The 15,096-nt window shown below is 41.7% G+C and overlaps 2 protein-coding genes and 1 long non-coding RNA gene across 3 annotated transcripts; 2 read left to right on the top strand and 1 right to left on the bottom strand.

Moving 5' to 3' along the window:
* Positions 1–928: 928 nt before the first annotated feature.
* Positions 929–3,681, bottom strand: LOC108928889 (zinc finger protein ZIC 3-like). The gene is made up of 3 exons (XM_018743086.2): positions 2,396–3,681; positions 1,435–1,598; positions 929–1,235 (listed from the first exon to the last, which is right to left on the bottom strand). Exons 1-3 carry the CDS (start codon positions 3,408–3,410, stop codon positions 1,053–1,055), a joined length of 1,362 nt encoding a protein of 453 aa, XP_018598602.2. The 5' UTR covers positions 3,411–3,681; the 3' UTR covers positions 929–1,052.
* A 137-nt stretch (positions 3,682–3,818) lies between these two features.
* On the top strand, positions 3,819–5,477 carry LOC108928874 (uncharacterized). Its single transcript, XR_001965711.2, has 2 exons — positions 3,819–3,888; positions 4,689–5,477. It is a non-coding gene; the product is annotated as an uncharacterized LOC108928874 (long non-coding RNA).
* A 3,336-nt stretch (positions 5,478–8,813) lies between these two features.
* On the top strand, positions 8,814–14,875 carry LOC108928873 (zinc finger protein ZIC 1-like). Its single transcript, XM_018743063.2, has 2 exons — positions 8,814–11,783; positions 13,446–14,875. Exons 1-2 carry the CDS (start codon positions 10,829–10,831, stop codon positions 14,114–14,116), a joined length of 1,626 nt encoding a protein of 541 aa, XP_018598579.1. The 5' UTR covers positions 8,814–10,828; the 3' UTR covers positions 14,117–14,875.
* The last annotated feature ends 221 nt before the right edge of the window (positions 14,876–15,096 follow it).

The raw sequence follows: 15,096 nt of genomic DNA, 5'->3' as shown, positions 1-15,096 counted from the left end.
AAACAAAACTTTTTTGTATATAAAGATCAGGAAACTTCATTATTAAAGTTTGAGGTACACGATAGATACAATGATAACGCTGTTTGTAATGCAAATAGAAACACATCATTTGCTAAATAGACTTTAAAAAATCTCCTCACATGCTAAAACAGTCTGTACAGGCTGGAGTATAATACAAATGTCCATCCATGTCATTTAAAATATTTAGATTGTTAGAATTAAGACAGTTTTGATTTTTTATTTTAAAAAAAGATACAATTGCAATACGCGAGCTTAGATTTGAGAATTTTAATTTTTTTTCGACCCAAAACTGTACATAGAGTTAGAAAACATTTCCATAAATATCATTTCAGTCTCGGAACTTATGCCGATAATTAAATTACAAATGGATAAATATGGCATCATGAATATGTATTTACAACGTTATTAACAAAAAAGGCAACGGTTCATTCAAGGGTGACAATCGTAAAATTGAAATACCACATTTCTCAACCTGAAAACGAACGACGACAAGAAAGATTAGGCCGCATAAAACAAGGAAAATACATTCACGAGTATATACTTATTTGTTCAAGTTCAAGACGAAGACTTTGGCACGTTTCTTAAGACTGTGTGAAGTTTTAAAACAATCAATTAAACGGTGACCTGAGCATCACCCTCATGACACATCGTGAAAGATCCTCCGTTTCATCTTTAAACACGATTTTGAGAGAAAAGAAATTCGAGAGACGAAAATAAAAGAATCTGCGGATTTAAAAATCGACTGGACTCCGTCGTTTATTTATGATATAAAGTAGTACGGTCTGCTTTGCGGGGTTTTTTGTTGTTGTTGTTGGCTTCTCACTCAGAAGTCATTTTGGGATCCTGAGAAGGAACGAGGTCTGACGGCGCGGGCGGGAAATCCGGCGCCATTTCGTCTCCTCAAAAAAAAAAAAAAAAAAAAAAAAAAACAAGCAACTCCACGACCCCTTTTTCTGAACACTTCGGGGTGTGAGCGCTGCAGGTTTCCTCAACCTTTCTGGGTCCCGTTTTTTTCGAGACGTGCTCCAATGTCACACGTACCACTCGCTAAAGTTGGGCGGCAGTCCGTCGCTGTGCGCCGACGAGCTCTGCGCGCCCGGCGGCGACGATTTCGCCGCGTCCTCGGTGTTCGCAGACACGAGCGCGGGCGGCGTGGACGACTCGTACCCAGAACTTGCAGCCGGGGAGGACTCGGAGCCTTGAGACTCGTGCACCTGCAACACATGTTTTTTTTTTGCACGATTAGCCTATTGCATCCACACACACACACACACACACACACACACACACACACACAGAGTGCAGGAACTGTTCAGTCCTTGGCAAAAAAAATGGGCCGCAGTGATTATTAGTGCAACAAATCAGAACGCCCAAATCCCCACAGCTGCTTTTCACCTGCTCTCTTTCCATTACCTTCATATGTTTCCTGAGAGAGCTGGGGTGTGTGTAGGACTTGTCGCAGACTTTGCAAATGTACGGCTTGTCCGACGTGTGCACGTGCATGTGCTTTTTCCTGTCACTGCTGTTCGCGAAGCGTCTGTCGCAACCCTCGAACTCACACTTAAACGGCTTTTCACCTGTGGGGGCAAAACACAGTTTAGCGCGAACACAAGGAAGGCTTCCAGGGCTGCACATGCTTCTCGTAATCTTACACGGTAAGTCCACGTTTTTACTGTACCGCTTTCTGAATGCAGCAATCGATGGTCTAAAATAAAACACATTTCGTACTGTAACAATCAGGCGTCACGAAAAACTAATAGTAGCATGTGAAGAGTTTTTCCTGTCGGATGCTGTCAAAAACAAGAAAAAACTCGATTGACAAATGCTCACACGATGTTATGTAGGAGTAGGTAATCAATGGATATTAATTGCTAATTATGCAAGTGAAAAAAATCTGATTGTAAGTGAAATGTGAACTTCTCGACAGGAGGATGTGTTGTCAATTCACTATAAGTACAGAAAAGTAGCAGATCAGCTTAGATAGATCTGCAAGTTAGATTTTCATCAGACACTGGAGTTCATACACGATTTCACCACACGGGAACCGAATGTTAGTTTTGGATAGAAATATAATATTTTCGGAACTCCCAAAAATGCAATCTCATATAATTTTATCCTGCGCCTGAGATCTCAAATCCCGACGTTCTAGAGATTTGAAAAGCACGTGCTAGTAGTATTTCTTAAAAAAAAAAGAATCTTTTCTTGTTTTTGGAAACTTTACACACTCAGGCAGCGCACTTTTATACACGCTCGAACTGCGCACACCTGTCCTACGCGTCAAAAAACGTCACGTGTGTCACATTAGATTAAATACGGAAGAACTTGTATCCGAGAGTAGTTGGAACACAAACGAAACAAATTAAAACTGCGGTACCTGTATGAGTTCTTTTGTGGATTTTCAAATTTTCCGACCTGGCAAATATTTTTCCACACCCAGGGAAGGGACACGGGAAGGGCTTTTCTCCAGTGTGCACCCGTATGTGGTTCACCAGTTTGTACTTTGCCTTAAAGGACTTTCCTTCCCTGGGACAGTCCTCCCAGAAACAGATGTGATGACTCTGCTCTGGGCCGCCGACGTGCTCCATGGAGACGTGCGTCACCAGCTCGTGCATCGTGCTGAAGGTCCGGTCGCACGTCTTTTTGGGCCGGTTCATCTGGTTCTCGTCTATCCACTTACAGGACATCTCTTGCTTAATGGGCTGCCGCATGTACCTGAAGAAAGCCCCGGGAGCGTGATGCGTCGGCATGTTCATGCCCATGTTCATGTTGATGGAGTGGTTGTAGTTGTGCAGCTGGTGGCTCGTGCCGTAGGGGTCCGCGCGGGGACTGGAGACGGATCGGTACGGGTCTGGTCTCCCGAAGAGATCCCCACGCAAACCCAGATGCATCTGGCTGTTCACTACGTGTCCGTTTGGAGACGCGTGGCTCGCGGCTTGCTCGTGCAGCCCCGGGAACAGGAGGTGTCCCGCGGTCTCGGAGATCCCCGGGGGTCCGTGCAGACCCCCTGCGGACGGACCGAAGATCCCATGCTGCCCGCTGCCAGCCGCAGATTCCCCGAGACCCGCCGCACGGTTTCTGAACAAAAAATCCCGCGTGGAATTGAAGGTCCCGGCTCCGTAGGATCCCACTTGGCCGCTGTGGTGGTGGTGGTGGTGGTGGTGTCCCAGGGCAGCTGCGTAACTCGAGGCTTGTGCCGTGAACGCGGAGCTCTGTCCGGCGGCGATGTCGTGAGCCACAGGGCTGATCTTGAAGGCGGTGGAGTGGGAGGAATCTCCGAAGGGATTGAGCCCCAAGCCCGCCGGATCCCTGTTCCCCATCTCATGATGCCTCGGCGTCCCAAAGCCCCCGACGCCCAGAGCCGAGAACTGGGGACCGCTGTCAAGGAGCATGGTCACTGCGGGGCAAGCGAAACGAAAAATAAACTGCGAAAAGTAAACAAAAATAGCGCTGCGACAGCGTTAAAACCCGCGCTCATAAGTTTGCAGAATTTTAAAGAAAGGCAAAAGAAACGGCAACATAATAAACAATCCTTCTCTTGGTAATAAGTGGAGGAGGGAAAAAAAAAAAAAAAAAAAAGAAGAAACTCCGCTAAGTGATCCTGGAGAAGAGAGGATCGAACTTTTTCCCCCGCATCCAAGTGAATGATGTCCTTGGACTGATAAAGTCAATCACTCACTCTCCGCACATAAATGAACGCGGGAGGCAGTCCTACAGTAACCAATCAGCGCTCAGCTACCTCACTGACACGTGATGAAAGCGCGGTGAGTTAATTGGCTAGATGTCTCTTGATTGGCACAGTTAGATATTGAAAATGGCAGTCCGGCTCCGCGCTTCATTTTGATTGGTCAGACGAGGCGTTATTTGCAGGTAAGTCAGCGGGACATCTCTCTTGAATAATCTCGCCTTGTTTATTTCACGTTCCACGTAGCAAACTCCTTCTAAAAAAACAAAGATAATTTAAAGTTTTCAGATATCACGTTGTAAACAAATGTACTTGATATCTGCTTGTCTGAAACCAAATGTATATACTAATACGAGGGTGACAAATTTCACGTTTTAGACGGGTATTTGCCATTTAGAAACTCGGATATTTAATACTAGAAAGGCGAAAGTGTTACTGCCGGTCTAGTTTCTCGGTTTCATCGGTTTCTGTGGAATTAGCCAGCAGTGTGAAATAACAATACAACTTTGCGTGACAAAGAGCGTCTTTAAACGCATATGACTGGCTTTAAGGCTTAAGACAAGAAAAACAATTTAGCGGCACTAATATTTTAACCGTGTCTTGTTTACGGCGAGAGAGTGCGATTCCAGTGATTTTCAATCTTCCTACAAATTATGCGTCTGAAATAATAAAAAAAAAGATTGGTGACGTCGTAACTTGTTTTCTTCACGACTCAAATGCATTTTAAGTCATTAATACCAATTATTTGCAGTGTGAGAAGAATGTCATGGTGTAATTGTTTATTGACCATTTTAAATGTACATATCTGCTCATAGTCCTCGAATGGCCATATTAATGATTTTTAGTGGCTGTTTTTTTTTTTTTTTCCTTCTTGCATTTCATCGCACGCGGTCATGGGTACATTTGGCAGAGTTCCGGAATCTTGCTTTTTAAAGCCGTGTGGGAGGGGGGGCTGTTATTTTTATTTTTTTATTTTTTTTCGCAGAGAGCCATAGAGTATTAGACCAAGGAAAGAAAGGACAGAGAGAAAGATGGCAGTAATTGTTATATCCTCACATTTCTCTCTGGAAATGGGGCTATTGGGGCACTTTCTGAGGGCTGCCGCCGACTCGCTGCAGGACGCGGAATGTGATCAAGTTCAGAGTCTCCCCGAGAGCTTCGAGCGGCGCTTTGTGACTCCAAGACTTCCCCATGCCCACCATGCCCCCAGTGTGTGTCGGGAGGGAACCCTCTTTCTTTATTTTAGAGCTTTACAAGAAAGAAAGAAAGAAAAAAAAGGAAAAAAGAACTCTTCAAAATGAGCCTCTCACTCCACATTCATCCTCCATCCATTCTGCATTCATTCCCACAGCACATTCTGCGAGATTAATGTGAATAAAACATTAAGGTGAGTTCATTGTCGTGCTTGTATCATTTACAATGTTGTAATGTCCCTTATTTTTTGTAAAATCAATTACGATAGCCAGTGTTTCTATGGAAGGGATGGGACGGTGGTTGAGTGATTGCATCTGTTGGTTACTTTGCCGCCTACAAATGCATGTTGTGCGCGAGACCCTTCAGATCTTCGTGCAAGTTTGTTGTGGACGGTATCGTGAGGGTCAAAACACACCCGGTCGATGAATCCGTCTTGCAGAATCACCGACTTTTAGTGTGATGTAATTTTAAAAAAAATGTGTATTTTGTCTTAAAAACAGCATTTGTCGATGAATTGAGTTTTTAAAATGGGCTTTTGTTTAAGTTCTCGACTCTTTAAAACACGACGACGTAAAAAAGGGAAAAAAAAAAAAAAAAAACTCGCTTTTTTTTCTGTTTCACTCCCTTGCGACCTATACGCGCGTGCGCACACACAAACACACACGCGCTCTCTCTCCCTCTCTCTTACACACACACACACGCTCTCTCTCTCTCACACACACACACACACACACACACACACATTTAGCGAGTTAAACTGCTAAGGTTTGGTGATTTAGGGCGACCTCTTCCCACCTCTGCGAGTGACAGGCAATTAGGTTCTCGCAGCCTTTCTTCTTGCCTGTTTTATTGCCTTGTCGGAGTTACGGGGCTCGCTAGCTTCGCTATAAATGGTACGTGCAGTCCGGGCCGGGGCTGTTTTTGCGCTGTCATGCAAGAACTAGCGACCTAAAAGATGTCTTAGTAACGAAAAAGTACTAACCGAGGAAGACGTGATGCAGCAAAGACTCTCTCTCTCTCTTCAATGACCCTTAACTGTCTGCACGGACTGGGCTGCTACAACCACACTGTGTTGACTGAAATGTTAATGCAGGTGACAGCAGTGACAATGACTGTGTGTTTATACATATCATTATATAAAATAATAATGGCTCATATATATATATATATATATACAAGTTTTGCGAGATGCGTGAACATCTTAATCATTGATTAATCATAATCATAACATTTCAATCTTTTTTGCATTTATCATTTCATTGCCTCTTTCAGCTGCAAGGCTTATTATGCTTTAGTTATTTAACGATTTTCTTCTAAATACCGGCATCGCCACAAACACGAAGCTGAGCGCTTTGATGATTTGGGCTCCCTGGATTTTTTTTTTTTTTGTCTCTAATAAACCCCTTTAACTGTCCGGTTTTTTTAAGTTTTGAATATTTTAAACCAGGTGGTATACAGTGAAACTATATGCCTAGCTTCTGCGGAGATGTTCATGAAAATAAGACAAAGTATAAATTGTAAATGATTTAAAGAATTACGCAACCTTGAGTCATTTTTAATCTTTTTAAAACTACAGTACAGTACTGCTACTACGGACTTTGACAAGTACTTCTAAAAACTAAATAATAATAATAATAATAATAATAATTCAGTATACGGATCTTTACGATAAAAAGCTCTGTGTTGTTTTTTTCTGTACTTTTCCCAATATTTGCTTTCTGTGTGTTACAGCGGAAACTTTTTAGTTCAAGCAAGTATTTTACTCCATTTGAACATGATCAGACTTGAATTAGTTTTATATGGTATTTTGCCGTGGTGCCAACAGCCCCCCCCCCCCCCACATTTATTCATTTCCATTTTTTCCACATGTGAAAACAGCCGACTTGGAAGCACCAGAGCAACAAATACAGGCGTGATTATGATTCCCATTAAGAAATATAAAGGTACTGATATACTTTATATTATCACATGATTTATATCACCATAAACTCCGTATAAGTGTAAAACCCTTCGTGAACATATGGATATAAACATTCCCAAGAGTTTGTGATGTCTGATTTTATAAATTATATTAACACTTATATTTCTTAATGAATTCATGAAGGCTAATTTAATTCAGCACTTAAAAGCACTTTAAATTTTCGTCATAATTGCGGAGTTATGCACATTGAGCAAAAGTATGTACAAAGCGTGTTTCTATGTTTATCCGTCAACTTCGTTTTGTGAACTATTTTCATATTCATTAGTTTGTGAACTGTCTGATATTCATTAGCTGATATCATTCATTCATACATGAGTACCATGGCAACCGTTCCTCAGAAATGAGTCTTTACTCCTTAAATCGTGATTGATACCGCGAAAACATTTCTAACGCAGCATTTCTTGCTCTAAAATCTCAAAGAAAAAGAAAACAGATTGTGAGCTTTTAACTGAAATACTTTACTATGGCAATATATATAAACCGGTTTGATAATTTAAAATAATAAAGAAAAAAACTTGCCGGAAATATACATTTTGTATTGAAACATGTTGCACCCTAGTCATCAACATTTAACTGCTTGACTCTCTTTTGCAGTTAAGTGTAATTAGTCTGATTTTATTGCCCTTATTGCAATTTGTCAGAGGCCTTAGATGCTTAGTAGTGGTATTGCTTCAGTATTATGGAAAATGGAATCTATTTTAAAGAATAACATTTTAAAGAAAACTTTTAATGCAAAGTGTGATTTTATAGCTATGCGTGTCTCACACATACTTGTCACACATTTAAAACCCTAATAAAGCCTATGATATGATCTCACCATTGGAACTGTAAAACCTGACCCTTGTTAATGATTATTTTATATACATGGACATACACAGACACACACCCATATACAGTATGTGTGTATGTGTACGTATATACACACATATGTATGTATTGAATGAGAGGTGTGGATATGCATATATACACACCTCTCGTTAAAATTCCCTTCTTCTTGTCGGAAAGTAATTTTATAGACTTATTTCTACACAACCGTGTCCCGGAAGCCGAAGCAAAGAGGCCCTTGAAGGCGTTTTGTCTTTTCTCTTGTAAATGTACGCTTGTCTCTTGGATGGGGGTTAATTAAAGACAGACAGGCCTTGGCCAAAATCTGCCAGAAATGACATGAACTACCTGTGTTGAGCTACACTTTCCAAATGGTAAATGTCTTCAGACGGTAGACATGGCTCCTGCAGATAGCCAGGCCTGAGCCTCAATGGCATCGTATTCTTGCCGATTTATTCATTTATGTATTGTTTCTGCTGTTTTTTTCAAATGTTCAAAGAAATCAAATTTTGACATTTGTTTCTCCATGTTAATATGATTTTTTTATCTTCTAGTTAGCGCCCAGTCCCCACATGATCCAGGTCTGCCAAAATAGCAGTCTTGTGAGCGATATACATTTGAATATTTACATATACATGCTGTCTGGCTGGGAAACATACAAATAAAATCACCAGGTTATTACTATACACAAAATAATTGTGATATTTAACATATAAACTGAATTTCAGACTGACAGTGTTGAGTAGGGCAGATTATTGAGATATACCCTATGATAACATTAAGCATAATCTCTAAATAACATTGAAGTGTGCATTTAATGAAGGAGCCAAAGCATACTTTTAACTTTTATACATCTAAATTAATCTAAATTTAAGTTAGTCAATACTTACACTACTTTTGGTGTGTGGAAAAACTAACCTAAGTGAAATGCTTCTTTACCTTAACAGTGAAATAATTTTAAGTTTCAGTTTCAGTGAAATATACTCTGCTTGTGACATTATGTATTTTTATTAAAGTTTAGAAACATAAATGCATAATAATAATAATAATAATAATAATAATAATAATAATAATAATATACATTAAACCTAAAGCACGATTAACTATTAATGTCAGTCAAAATCTACTAATAAATGACCGCATAATAATAACCTGTACTCCAGTTTTAGGGAAAGATAAACAATACCAAGTGTCTGCTTCCGGTACATTTTCTGGACAGTTTTTACTATGAAATATAATAATTATGTCACCGATAGCGAAATTTTTATTCTTCTATAAAACAGTCAGTTACGCTTTGGTTCCTGTTATTCAGGTAAACATATTCGCATCATTTCAAAATACACCACAGTTACGTCGTTTGTAACACGAAACATGTTGCAGACAGTGGCTTTGGTGCCTGTGGTTTTATATGGGGCCCTTACATGCACACAGTTAGGCTTGAACTTCACAGGGAAACCAGGCAACAGAACGCAATTTTTTTTTTGAATTCAATGAATGTATCATTATGAGCTTTTATTAAGTTCTGATGCCGAATCCTCATGTTGTTTGTGACCTTTATTATTTTTTAACACAATAACAACATTTTATGTATAAAGTGGTAATGCATGAAACATTTCTGACAATCGCAGTGCGATTTTATTGCATTATGACAGACATTTTATTCCGCCATTTATTTTTCTCGCCTTACGAAGTGATTTAACAAATTACGACTTTCGTATTCATATATCCTGCATACACGCGCGTAGGCAGATTCAGATACTTTTGTTTATTATTGCATTAAATTCTGAATTCATAATGTCATGATCTCTTAATGAAATAAACAGAACTGAATATCATTCTCCTCATTGTATTTCGTAAACACAATAATTTGTTAATTATCTGATTTCTGATTAAATAAATCCCACCATATTCAATGGTTTTTGATGTGTAAGCGCGTAATGCTTTTCAAGATTTATTGACTCAAATTCACTGCTTCATTTTGCTGTCAGGCCAGAGATGCTGCAAACAGGTTTTTTACATTTTTTACTAGTTTTCCCGTCGCTTTTCGTCTGAATCCAAGCTCTTTCTCCATAAAGAGTGACTTTATTGCTACTTTCCTGCTTCATTGCTTGTCACAGAGCACAGTTTTTTAATCAGTTGACACCTCATGGAGTGTTTGCGTTAATAGAGACAGAATATGAATCATAACCACAGCTGCTATGTTACTGGTCTACTACTCAAAATATAGGTCTGGTGATTCACAAATGAAGCCCAAGGGTTACATGTTTCTTAAATGATTGCTTTGGCGTGAATGTAGCAAGTTTGATGTAATATACAAGAACCCATTGTCTCTTGAAGAAAAGAGAAAGGAAAATGTACAGTAAAGAACAAAATCAGGATGAAAGTTGTCATTCAGCGCGTAACCTGAAACGATATGATTTATATTTCCAAGGAGAGGGAAAATCGCATCGTATATATTGCATCTCGAAACACAAAAAACTTAATGGTGTATTTTGAGATAAATTTCAGCGGTGAATATTTTTCCCCCTCTGGTTGTGCACAATAAACTGCAACCTGTGAAATCAGCTATGTTTCGAGGACATTCTTATCTTGTGCTGGAGCACAGAATCCTGGAAGTTCTCGCGCTGAGCCTTGGACGTCAAAGAGGCACCAATACCGGGCAGTGAATACGCGGCACATTTCAAAGGATTTTCTCTGGGATATTTTTTTGAGACAGGAGTCAAGCCGAGAACACATGCCTGTCCTTTTTAAAACAGGCCCAGCTCCCGTCAATCACAGCACATATCCACCAATCCCAAAGCGCTGAGTTTTAAAAGCACTGCTGCCCTGCTGGGCTGTTATATTGCACCATGGCCTGTTTCAGAGCATTTTTACTACAACCGTTATTGCCACAAACCAAGAGCGCTCAGAGTGAACGGCATGGGACGCGCACCAACTTTCGCCAACTTCCATCCGCTGCTTCTTGTTCTTCCTCCTCCGAAGAGCCGGCAGTCTTAGGAATTCCGCTTGCATGTGATGCACAACAGCCAAGTCGAGGGAAGTAATAAAAAAAATGTCTTGTCAAATCTAAGGACAAGACCGCTGATTGCTGATTCTGCGAATTTCCAGCCTTGCTTACTGCTGATATGTCAGCTCTGCCGAGGTTTGGTGGCTGCCCTCTTTCTCTGGTCTGCCGGGGGGAGAGCAATTCTGAACCCAGCGTGGTGTTGCCACCTTTGGCAGGGGCGCACATGGGACACCCCACTGGCAGTTCCTTAAAGCTCTGCCCCACGCACACTTTACGAGACCACCCCGAGACGAGGGCCAGTGCTTACGTTGGTTATCCGGTCCCGCAGGCTTCAGAACCTGGTTACTCCTTCCAGCAGATAGATCAGAGTCCTAGGGGCACCAGCAGTGAAGCAGATACTTGTGGAACAAACATACCAGCAGTTACCGATCATCTGGCCTCAAGAGCCGCCCACCACAGCGCTGCTGGAAGGTACCGTGATCTCCAGAGCTTTAGAGACACCAAGCCGTTTCTGAACGCCTACTACGAGCAGGCCCACGGCTCCTCAGATGCTCCTCAAGACCTCAGTACCCAAGTGATGTTTGGTTTGCCAAGGGATTTACTCTCAAGAACACACTCTTACAGTCAGACACTCAGCGGGCCAAGGGGTAACAGGCAAGAGCTTGTAAGTCAGTTCCTGGGTCTATACAAACCCCTGAACATGGCCATCCAGCGAAGAGGAGGTGACACTTTCCTCAGGTGGTCCGGGCAGAACGTGAAGCGCGAGATGTTGTGCAAGTGGAGCGAGGGAAACGAGGGGGCGGATAGCGGGTCGTGCGCGAGGACTTTTGGAACCATGTATGACCTGGTGAGCCATGTAGCGCTGGAGCACCTCGGGGGACCCGACCAAGCCGAACACATCTGCTACTGGGAGGACTGCTCGAGAGAGAGGAAACCGTTCAAAGCCAAATACAAGCTGGTAAACCACATCAGGGTTCACACAGGAGAAAAACCTTTCTCGTGCCCCTTCCGAGGCTGTGAGAAAGTTTTCGCAAGATCGGAGAATCTGAAGATCCACAAGAGGACACACACAGGTGGGTCATGATGTAAAGTATTTTAATGTCAGTACTTATGTACACCTCATTTGTAATGTAACAGTTCGGAAGTAGGAATGAATTTTCAAAAATTAAAAAAAAATTAAGTGTTTCCATATTAAGATCTTTCTCTTTCGTGCTGCTACTGCCGAGCGATGAAATATGGATTTTTTTAAATGAATAGAAATTTAAAAAATGTATTAACACTTTAAAAACCTCAAAACTTAAATGTGAAATTGATCAAAATGATGTGCAGCACTTTTTTTTTTTTCTAACGCAGAAGAAAAAAAAAAAAGAAAAACAAGAAAAAAAGGGGTAATAAAACTATACATGTAGACGGATGATAGTGCCTTAATCCGGGAAGATCTTCCACGTGTTCCCGTCAACAGATTCTTTTAGAGTCCTTCAATCATGCTAAGAATTTAAATAAACAATTTAAACAAGCCGCGGGAGAGCAGGACTTGTGACGTAGATTATAGGGACCCCTTGAGTGATTTAGCGAGGGGGGGGGGGAGTTGGGGTGGGGGTGGGGGTGGGAGTGGGGGCTCTGCTGGTGAGCTGAGCCCGTGCCAGACCTGGAGTGTGTGTACATCAGTAGAGGAGCTTATCCCCGGATCCCTACTAATAATTTATTATTTGATTTTTAAATAATGAAAATGAGTCACAAATAATCGTACAACACCTACGTTTACACGACTAATAAAAATGCGACAGGGATTTCGACATACTGTACACTATGAATTAATGTTTTTTTGTATTAAGGCAACGGTTATAACGATACTTTGGAAAGTAGATTAATGAACAATGTTAATAAATAAATAATGAATACAAACGCGTCAATCTGCATTTATTTATATTTATATATACTATTCACATTACTTATGTAACACCACACGATACATTTGGGCAAAATGAGAAAAATAGAAATACAAAATGATCACTAACTATATTAAAGTATGAAGTATACAAGTATGGATACAAATTATTCGAATTAGAGTTATGACAGACCAAGTAATGCTGTCAAAGTAAACACAAATGGTGAAATATTATATTATTCTTACTACTCTTTCTTAATATTTACACTAAAAATAATACTAACTTCTAGCCTCTCATATGACTGTCAAAATACTACATGAAATATATGGTCGTATACAATACAAGTTGCTGATGAAAATAGTATAAATGTAAAATAAGACAAAATTCACCCCATGTCTCCTAAGTGTATTAAGCAGTATTATTTGTTTAAAAAATGGAATAAACTTACAAAGTCACTCCTGGCTCAAACACATTCAAACGTTATAACAGTCACACAGTGTGGGGTCTAGTGATCTTGGAATTTAATCATTAATAGAAACTATCATGCTAATGAAGTCAAGACTGTTATGCTGGATAACCGAAATCTATACAACCCAGAAGTTTGCTGAAATCGAGCGAGATTACCGATTGATTGATTGATTGATTGATTGATTGATTGATCGATCGATTGAAAACTGAAGACCATGAAAAAATCAAAAATAACGTATACATGTTTTTGATGAGACATTTACAACCAAAAACTCCCATGTGAATAGTATTTAATGCGATCCTTCAAAATATGTGACAATATAAATATTCTGAGCGCCGAAATGATTTCACCCCCCACCCCCCACTGTGCACGCGCAGGTGAGAAGCCTTTCAAATGCGACTTCGAGGGCTGCAGCCGCAGGTTTGCGAACAGCAGCGACCGGAAGAAGCACTCCCACGTGCACTCCAACGACAAGCCGTACGCGTGCAGGGTCACGGGCTGCGACAAGTGCTACACGCACCCCAGCTCCCTGCGCAAGCACATGAAACTCCACTGCGCGGACTACGCGGCCAAACCCCACGACGACCGCGACGACGGCGGCAGCGCGCACCTTCCCGCGCTCAAAATGCGCGGCGTGGGGGATCTCCAAAGCGCCCCCGCGCTCAAGCCCCACGTGGTGTGCCCGGTACTGCCCACCTCCTCGCGAGAGCCCCTGTCACCAGAGATCAGGAGCAGCGGCTCCCCCAGGGCGCGCTTCCCTCACCCCTACGAGGGCGCGCTGGAGTGCTCGCGCGCGGCCCCCTGCGTCGCGGACCCCCTGTCCCTGCAAAGGGAACATTTTAGGAAGGAGTTCACCCAGTACGCATCGCACCAGCTGAGTCAAGGCTTCACCCATAACCCTCGGACCCTCCAGATTCAGGGTGGCTCGCCCTTCCAGAAGAGCATCGTGAATGGCTGGTACACCTGTCAGAGTGCCTCCGAGGCCTTCCCTCCAAAGCAGTGCGACAGTGTGTGCTCCGTGGGACTGAACGCGGGCGCCTTCGACTGAACACGATCGCATGTTGGCATATCATCGTGAGCCGGGATGGTCTTTGTGAGGCCGCTCCTTCCTGGTGGTGAAACGCTCGAGACAGTGTAAATCAGTGCGCCGCCGTCTTCGTAGATACACCCTTCGCTTCGTGTCACCACTTTGAGGATTCCTTCTAGTTGTGTCCAACATGATTGCAATTCGTGATTAAAGTGTAAAGTGTGTGTCTTTTGGGGGTTCCTTTCTTCTGTACGTGCTGTGGGTTCGAGTCCCTCTTTACAGCTTCCAGCTGACCCCACCCCTCACCCCTTGCGTTTTTGTGCCGTCGTCTAAAAATCGCCCGCTAACTCGCTGAGCTAAGAAGACAGGTCTGCAGGTTTGTTCTGGGAAGGTCACTGTTCATATACTCACCATGATTTCATGTGTATTTTTGACAAAGTGCAGACAATTAATGTTGTAAGTTTCAAGTTTTGCTCACTGTGTAACTACGTGTACAAAGCCCCCCAGCCTGTTAGTATCAAGGGGTCCATTCAATCCAACCAATAAACCCAACTAAATGAGTTTTTGTATTTATTTACGTAAATGCATTTTTATTTCAATTCGCCAATTTAAACTGACGAAAAAAATTAATAAGACCGTCTTCAGCCGATATGTTGAAAAGCCCTAATCGGATGGATGGAATTAAACCTCTCCAGTAACCATGTAGTGTAACTGCGCTGTTAATTTATTTATTTGTTGCATTTCATGTAGACATAAAAAAATAAAGTTACTGATATAAAATACCACGAAGAATGTTTTTGTAACGTTTTATTTCTCATACCTACAATATTCGTGGACGGGACTACTCAGCATTTTTGTAGACAAACACACACACACACACACACACACAAAAAAATATTTTTCATAGAAGGAAAAGAGGTGAAATAACAGACCACCTTGTCTTCAGTGGCTGGAATGTTCTGGGATTTACAGGAGCTGAGGTGTGAGTGTAAAAATGGTTT

The sequence above is a fragment of the Scleropages formosus genome, chromosome 14 (genome assembly GCF_900964775.1).
Source record: "Scleropages formosus chromosome 14, fSclFor1.1, whole genome shotgun sequence".
Taxonomy (NCBI): Eukaryota; Metazoa; Chordata; class Actinopteri; order Osteoglossiformes; family Osteoglossidae; genus Scleropages; species Scleropages formosus.
Note: the sequence above shows the minus strand (reverse complement) of the source record. Positions and strands in the feature narration are given on the sequence as shown.

Bases quoted from the DNA above. Each gene is read 5' to 3' on its own strand.
- LOC108928889 (XM_018743086.2), bottom strand. From the start codon at position 3,410: ATGCTCCTTGACAGCGGTCCCCAGTTCTCGGCTCTGGGCGTCGGGGGC. The intron at 1,599-2,395 runs GTACCGCAGTTT...TTGCCCCCACAG, and splicing joins CCACAAAAGAACTCATACAG to GTGAAAAGCCGTTTAAGTGT. The intron at 1,236-1,434 runs GTAATGGAAAGA...CATGTGTTGCAG, and splicing joins CTCTCAGGAAACATATGAAG to GTGCACGAGTCTCAAGGCTC.
- LOC108928873 (XM_018743063.2), top strand. From the start codon at position 10,829: ATGTCAGCTCTGCCGAGGTTTGGTGGCTGCCCTCTTTCTCTGGTCTGC. The intron at 11,784-13,445 runs GTGGGTCATGAT...GTGCACGCGCAG, and splicing joins CCACAAGAGGACACACACAG to GTGAGAAGCCTTTCAAATGC.